Source organism: Taurulus bubalis (assembly GCF_910589615.1).
Source record: "Taurulus bubalis genome assembly, chromosome: 10".
Taxonomy (NCBI): Eukaryota; Metazoa; Chordata; class Actinopteri; order Perciformes; family Cottidae; genus Taurulus; species Taurulus bubalis.
The window spans coordinates 18538010-18546809 of record NC_136598.1 but is presented as its reverse complement, the minus strand read 5'-3'; the positions used below and the strand labels follow the sequence as shown (position 1 = coordinate 18546809).

The 8800-nt window shown below is 41.6% G+C and overlaps 1 protein-coding gene across 1 annotated transcript in view; it reads right to left on the bottom strand.

The window, feature by feature from the left end:
* Nucleotides 1–3138: 3138 nt before the first annotated feature.
* The window catches only part of dner (delta/notch-like EGF repeat containing), a gene marked incomplete at both ends in the record, with an annotated part of 46847 nt that continues 41185 nt past the window's right edge, over nucleotides 3139–8800 (bottom strand). The window contains 6 exons of the mRNA XM_079225233.1: nucleotides 3139–3250; nucleotides 3975–4221; nucleotides 4509–4640; nucleotides 4788–4897; nucleotides 5101–5227; nucleotides 8299–8532. Coding sequence (XP_079081359.1) covers nucleotides 3139–3250; nucleotides 3975–4221; nucleotides 4509–4640; nucleotides 4788–4897; nucleotides 5101–5227; nucleotides 8299–8532 — 962 coding nt within the window. The remainder of the gene's footprint in view (nucleotides 3251–3974; nucleotides 4222–4508; nucleotides 4641–4787; nucleotides 4898–5100; nucleotides 5228–8298; nucleotides 8533–8800) is intronic.

Below are 8800 nucleotides of genomic sequence, written 5' to 3'. Positions count from 1 at the left end.
AAAGGTAAAACTGAAGAGTAAGTCAGAGTACTCTAAATGGGGTCCACCCTGAACTATGCTGTGTCATATGTATCACTTTAAGAGAAGGACTGTTCTCTCTAGTGACAGTGGCAGGAAATTAGAGTTTAAAACTGATATATATATATATATATATATATATATATATATATATATATATATATATATATATATATATATACATATCTTACTGCCAATTTTGGATGAAAATATACACAAAGTACCAATACAATCCCTAATATCTCCATAATGTTCTCTTTGGTGATAACCTGTGTTTTGCAGGTGTGTTTTCGGATCCCATTTCCCAGAGAGCGCTGCTTTTGATTTTTGAACATCTTCACAGAAAACCAGTTTGTAATGCTGCAAATTCAGGGGCTTTCATCGGTGGGCCATAGGCTCAATCCCCATAGTGTCACCTCGTTCGGTGATAGATGATGGCTCAACAGACGTTCAAATGAAAATCTTCAACATTGTTATTTTAATGTAAAATCAACGTTACAAAAGTTTTTTTTCAGCTGAACATCCGAAGGCTCTGGTAATGATATTTAGCACCATTGTAAATTGGACCTCAGAGTCTCAGAGGATTAGTCATCCAGACCAGAGCAGCCAGTCAGTGCAAGAATGCAATTAAAATGGAAATGATCATATGAAAACCTAACATAGGCCAAGACATGGCATCATTTCAGTGGCTAGTGGTTGTGAACATGTGGTTACTTAAAACTTCCATTCTCATGATTTCCAAGTTTGACAAAGACAGTTAAAGGACAAAGCAATCATAACCACATATTTTAATCTTCTTCAGCTTCTGAAAAACAACTTAAGCAAAACACTCAGTCTGCCTGACAGTTTTGAACTGAGATTGGTTTGTATGACCTTGTTATTCTAAAAGTGCGGTCTGGGAATCCACTGAAGTATTAGCCATCATTTTGTCGAGTGAATACATTTTACTGCTGCCAAAATGTTGAACACATTTTAACTAGTGCGTGATTATCTGTGTTTTGTCTGAAAGCGATAGTGTTTTGTAATGAAGCCAGTGACACAAACTGTGACTCTGACCTTCTGGGGCAAACAGACGACAAAGGCCAAGCACAAGGCCTCCAAAGCAGACACACACACACAATATATGTAGGTGTGTTGAGCGACACGAATCCACAGTCTCAGTCTGTATTTAGAGGTGTTTACATAGGGAACATCTGGATCAGGCCTGAGGTCACTGAGAGTGTTCAGATTATTCACTCCATAAACAGGCTTTCCCACGGCAGAGGGTTCAGTCTGGTGGGTTTGACCTTGGCACATTGCAGAAAGACAGACGCTGTAGATTATTTTTTTCACATGAAAAAAATCAGGAGAAAAACAATTTGATCATTTTAGCCTTTGTCAATGTGACATCCAACCCTCATAGTGTTATTTATTGTGCAACCTGAGCCACTGCAACACAAATTGTTGCATGTAAACTATTAATCATTTATTGACACACAGTTTCACAACAATATCGCGACACTCAAGAGTATCAATATTTTCTCACACACCTAAAGTGACTTAAAATTTTCAGATATTGTATTCTCATGTGTCAGGTGTTGAAAGTAGCAAAAGCAAAAAGATGTACTCTTTTAACAGATAGTACTGGATTTATATTCAAATTTAGGTTTTTGCTACCAGGGAATGCAGCTTTTATCTATTTGCAGCTTTGTCTATTTGCACTACTATTTAAAACACCCTGCCTCAAATTATGATCCATGCAGCTAAAAAAAACCTGACTTATTAATTGATTGGTGATAATTCTACACATGAGTGAACAAAAAACATAAATATAGTTTTTAGGCCATTGAAGAAGAAAAAAAAGGAATCGCCAACAACATGCTTTACATGACACACCAGGCGCGTACTGTAGATTATGTTCACTTGAATCTTTATTGTTTTCATCATTCAACATAGATAATAGGTAATCATGTGGTTCAAAATGAGAGGAAAAAAAACAGAGGATTAGCTCAGCCTATTGGTAAAATATTGCTTGACCTTGAGAGGAACAATGCAGACAGAGAGGTTTCCATTGGCAGGACACAGAAGCACATTTATTCCGGAGTAGATATCAACCCTCTCGGTCTCCTCTTCCTATTCCTCTCCAGCCTAAAGTCAGAAACGTTTCAACACTGCCAATACTAGAGGTGACTTTGTACACTAGCATAAACAGGTACTCTGAATAAAACCCAATTACTTTTCTGTGCATTGAGAAATATACCTACCTATTATCCTAAATATCACTGAAATACATACAGTAGGATGGTAGAGTCACAGCACTCCAGTAAACCCACTTTCTCTACTATTCATAATACCATTGAGAAACTTGCATGTAAAGAACAGGACAATATGCAATTTTAAAAAGAACATGTGTGTGACTAGTATTGTATACATGTGTGTATTTAATCTTTTAACCAAAAATTACCCCCAAAATATTTGGCACAACCTTGACAGAGAAATACAACTGCAATGAAAAAAAAACAACGACAACCAAGTACAAAGGATTTTAAAATAACGCAGAGAACATCTAAACTAAACATGCACGAAGTAAGGCAACCTACTGCAGATTTTTTTAAGATATAGAAAAAGATACAGTGTATGCATCAAGAAGAGTGCACCTATTTCTACCACACCTGTAAGGACTGCTGTCAGCGATGTCTGCTGAGTTTACACTTAGAAATTTAGGCGTTTGGGTTGCTGACCTTGCCAACAGACTAAGGTCATCACTATTGTACAGCAGAGGTTACTGGTAGTCTCACCCATCATTAATAACTTAAGTAATGCAAAGTATTCTCTTATGCTACAATAAAGCCTTATTGTTTACGTTGACAGGAAAATATATTTATCATATTCCAGATTTATTCTTTTTAAACTACAGTATGTCTTGGATCATTTTTTCTCCACTTTTACATTCAACTTTGTTTAGCTGTTATTTTTCTTTCTTAGGAAATACTTCAAGATTTATACTGACTTTCTCTCTCTCTATATATATATATATGTATACATATAAATGTGTGCGCGTGTGTGTGTGTGTGTGTGTGTGTGTATGCACATGTGTACATGAGCAGTGTACAGCTTGTGATGTGTTGGGATGGTTGTGTTTTACAAATCCTTCGTCTTGATGAGGGTAACCAGAGGCTTGTCGTCAGGACTGTAGTCTTCATAGGCGATGGGAGTGGCATCGTACATGGCAGGCCTGGACTTCTTACCGAATCTGATAAGAAAGCATAAACACAACAACTGCGTCAATATTGCACTATCAAATAAAGTTTCTCAATGTAGCCCATTTACTTTGTATGTACTGAGTTAGTGATACAGTAACTTTTATTAAAAGGTCACTTCAGAGATTTAGTGTTGCGCTTCTTCTATAAGGTCAGGGGGATTCATAACCGACAGAAAATGAAAGGTCAAAGTGTATGCAGCAGATCTTGTGATATCCTAGCCTTTAGCTTAAAACCACAGGATCCGACAACTCGCATAATGCAGAGCGTCCTTCTGTGAGACCCTCCCTGCCTTTTAAATGCCCCTGGGCTTTAAACTCAACGTCTAGATAGAGAGATTTAAACTTCCCCAGCCCACGCTGAGATAATCACCCCTGACAACGTCATCATGTTCTGCAACGTTATAAAAAAAGAAAGCTCCTCCAGAGAGGATTAAGATACTCCTTATGTATCATAAACTGACTTGAGCTGCCAGTTTAATCTTGACCTTGGAAACAATCTTTTCTTCTTCTTTTTTTACTGTCACAAGGTCCACAAGCTCCAGGAAAAGGCAGTAAGGGGACCATGAGCTGAGACTGTGAACTGACCTTTATCTGTGAATGTGCTTGACTTACATTTGCATTTTTACATACATGCATAACGCTCTGACATCAATTCACATTCTTCCTGTGAGACTTTGTTGTCAATCCGTCAATATATTCAGATCTCGTCACTGACCTGGCGTGCCGGATGGAAGCGATGGCGTTGCTGAACTCGCTGTCGATGCTGCGGCAGTTGTAGAACTCCTGGTAGGCGTGGCGCGACGAGCCCTGGTACTCGATGCGGCTGATGCGGCAGATGCCCACGATGAGGATGATGAGCATGAGGACGAAGGCCACACACAGCGCTCCGATGATGATATAGAGGGAGTGACGGGGCATGTTGGTCAGGGTGTCCTCAGTGTGTGCTGGTTTCCATTGCAGGTCTGAGACACACACACACACACACCTTAAACCAAGTATTTTCCCTTAGGGGACGTGCCTTTTGTCCCGAAAAGGAAGACGAGTCCCCACATTGTGACTTTGGAAACAGAATTTTGTCCCCACAACGTCCGTGTGACACACACACACACACACACACACACACACATACACACACACACACACACACACACACACACACAGACAGATACACACACACACACACACAGACAGACAGATAGACACACACACACACACAGAGAGAGACAGATCGACAAACAGGCTGACTTACGGATCTCACAGCTGGGCCCCACCCACCCAGGTGGACAGTGACAGGTGAAGCTATTTGATTGGTCAATGCAGGTGCCTCCATGGTGACAAGGGTTGCTCTCACACTCATTGATGTCGACCTCACATTTCTCCCCTGAGTGGACATGTAAGGTTGCGTTCAATAACTAGCGTAACACAGGCGAGCGGCTCGCAGTATTCTGACTCCTGTTGCAGTCGTTTACAAATCCAGGTTTAAAATCTCATTTTATAACGCTGTCATGTGAATCATACTAATACTCACCAAGGTATCCAGGTGGGCAGGTGCAGGAAATGTTGAGTCCTGCACTCTCACAGTGGCCTCCATTTTGGCAGAGCATCATCAGACAGGGATCCTTGTAGATTTCACAGTGTCTGCCTGCACACACACACACAAACACACACACACACACACACACGCACGCACGCACACACACACACACACGCGCGCGCGGAACATGTCCTATGAAAACCATAACACACCATAGTCTATGTCGAAGTAAAGCTAACTCACAGATGTGTGCCTGCATCTAGAAATGATCAAACTCTCTCATATACACATACATATACATACATACATACCTTCAAACTGTGGAGTGCAGGCACACTCATAGGCATTGATGAGATCCCTGCAGGTGGCGTAGTTCTGGCAAGGCGCAGACAGACACTCATTGTACTCCTCTTCACAGTACAAGCCATGGTAGCCTTAATGGGACACACAACAGTATGTAATAATGTAAGAGTCAATTCATAATTAATCATGTTAGTTTGCTGATGCAACCAGAAGATGTTTTAACCTTAGGGGTTTCGCTGAAAATTGCATGCTGAATTTAACTGTGATCAGCAGTTAGTACGAGTCATTAGCTTTTACTGATCTTACTTCTCAAATGTTGTGGTGTAGCATTTAGGGGCGCTATGGGACCTGCATGTCTGGAAAAACAACCTTGGACTCATCATGAACATTAAGATTAGTCATCACTTTCTTTTCTCCTCTAATATCGCAGAAAGCAGTTTCATCATGGAGCTCCACGTTCATTTTAGATTTTCTTTCTTCACTACTGGTCCAGAGGAAAAATCAAATCAAGCATGGACAAGACACAGCTAACAGTGTAACAACACATGTTTGGATCTTCTTAGATTGAATTAGTCAGAAAAGTGTGAATATATTGAAAGCCCAGGATTTTGTTCAATGGCAGTGGGCTTCAGGTCGAATGACATGCAGTGCACTGTGTCTTCCAGAGGATGGCAGCTGTGTACTGAGGCAGGATAGGCCTGCATCATCTGAAAACACTTTCAGTGTATGAGTAACAGAATCACTTTCTCAGATAATATTTAGAAGCTTAAAAAAGAAAAATACAAAGTGTAATGTACAGATTGTGTCTGTTTAACCGTGCACTGCTTAAACAGGTTATGGACTATGAAGATACAACTGTTATAAATACTGGAAAAACTCAAGGACAGAGTGAAAATCAGTATATGTGTCAGTCCTATTTAAATCTGCAGTACGACAAACAGATGTAATGTATGTAAACGCTCTGATAATTGGATGTACCTTCCTATACCTGATCACACTCACAGCTGCTCTCCATAGAAACGCTCCACACCTACGACTTGAGAACCCAAATCACCAGAGGACCAAAGTCTCTCGAGTCCTAGCACGACTGGTGTAGCAATCTGTTTCCATTAGCTCTGCTCCCACTTTGACTACATTTCTTTAACTGGGTCCCAGTGCTGACAAAGTTTCAGCAAAAACCTCCCTGGGCCTTCGCTAACATGTGTTTGGGGAAGGAGAGAGGGGGAATTAATGAGGAGCCCGGTTGGAGCCTCTCGGGTCCCTTCTGTGAAATGCCAGTGAAATGTCAAGTGCTTTTCCAAGACTGTCTGCTTTCTGTGGGCTGGCAGCCTCTCATGTGAGCGGGATTACAGGAAGCTGAAGGATAGATCCTTCTACATATCAGCTCCCCAGCAGCCTTCTTTCAGACAGCCAACCGGCATTTACACAACGCAAACACACACACACACACACACACACACAAACACACACACACATTAGCACACTTATTCATGGCAGATAAGCACACATACTGTATCCATGAGCACACACACAGATAAACACTCATACCTCAGACACCAGCTGGTGTTCTGATGAGCTGAAGAAAAATGTAAATTGTGGTCCAAAACATTGTGTGCGCTTGTGTGTGTTCACAAAAATGTCTGCTAATTACAAATCACCGATTTCACCAATCCCATTAGACTGGGCGGTCTGTGTGGAGGCATTTGATTGGATGGCGGCATCTGCTCAACTCGCATAGTCACAGACACAGACGATTGATTGCAAGCCCCCCCTCACTCACACACACACACACACACACACACACACACACACACACACACACACTTCACCATGACAACCAGACAACAGAGGATGAAAGGCGAACGAGGTGAGGTAAACGATTTGGAAGATAAAGACAAGAAAGGACAAAGGGACCCTTAGAAGAAGAAGAAATATATTGAAAAAATATGAAAGAAATGCAAAATAAAAAAGAATACAGTAAAAAACAGAATATATATCTGAATAATTGGAAAGCAACGGACGACTGCTCTGCATGCCGTGAGACGGCAAGAGTGAAAGCATTTGAATAAACATGAAGAACACGATTTATGGAGGGATTATGGGCTCAAGACATAACTCAAATATTTAGAAAACTCTTTCTCAGGTTAGAAAATGAGCTAGAAAAAAGCTCATACATCACATAAAGTACAAATCAATAAGTATAAGAACGGCTCTGTGGCAATTCATCTGTGTCCTGCAGACTAAACGATAAAGATATGTCGATACTATCCTGGTTAAAGCAAGAGAGACAGCAAAAAAGCTGCTGTAAGAATGGGAGAATCCATAAGAGATCCAGATGGCGAATGGCTGATACATCTGACTGACAGATGGTACAAACACAGTAAGGGCAAAGTGTCAAATTATGTTTATGGTACAGTGGGAAAGTCATCTATCGCACCATCCCAGCGAGGTAATTGCAAGCCAGTGGATAATGACAAGTCATCATTCCACTCAATTGATTTCATCACAGAGGCATCGATGAAAGCGCTGCAATCGTCCCATCTAAAAATACCTCATTATTTACCCGGGCGATATTTATTGCTACTCTTGAGCCTCAGCCTGTATGATGGAAGTCTTTTCACTTATCCCTAAGCTCTGTGTGCCGGCTGTAAAGCCAGATTTAGAGTGCAAGGTTAAGGTATCTTATAGCTTTGGATGGATTTCTGAATGGGAGTATCGATCACAGGCCCAAGGGGTCCCAAGACAATAGCTTCTGTTGTGACTTATAGAAACATTTTTTTGGATGGAAAGTCCAAGTGGTAATAATATTTGTGTGTCGGGAAGCTTTGGGGAAAAATGCTGATAGGCTGTCATCTTTTTAGCATTAACAAAATACTTCAGTTCAGGATCTCTTTTCAACCAACAGTCTGATTGAGATCCTTCTGTAAGACTCCTGCAGCACAAACACTCAAACTAAATGTATCTTGAAAGTAAGGTCATACTCTATCCAATGGCTTATGTAGTGACATTGACAAGTCTAGATTTGGCAAGAGTTGCAAAGTTCTATAACAGATGCCCTTTATTATTAAGTAGTGTACTGTTCAACAAATTGGAGCTGTCGCACCTTTAACTGCTAAATATGGCTCCTGATCCCCACAGCAGCATGACATCATCTGCCAGCAGCAGCCAGAGCCTTTTCTAAAAACCTTACTAAACAGCTCACCTGGGACACACAGACACCTGTAGCTGTTGCCCACGCTGCGGCAGACCCCATGGGCGCAGGGGTTTAGGGCACAGAAGTCCACCAGCTGGGCGCATGTCGGGCCGGTGAAGCCTGCTGTGCAGCTACAGCCGAAGCCCAGGGGCCCGGGACCCTGAGCGTAGCATGTTCCGTTATTGTGACAGGGGCCGGAGGCACACGGGTCCACCTTCTGCTCACATGTAGCACCCTGGTAGCCTGCAAGAGAGGAGAGGGTGTGTAATACACAGAGAGAAACGCATGGGGAACCAACACAAAAATAATAAACGTCCTCATACGTATGCCTGGAAGAAAACACAAGCTATGGAAAGCTGCCAGTACCCTTGATATCAACACAACGTGGTGACCTTATCAACTAGATGACATTAAGCAACAGAGCTGAGGTGCCAGAGCAGCCCCATTGCCAATTCTGCAGATGTAAGCCTTCTCTAATTTGGTAATTTCAAGGCTTCAAATGAACCTACTT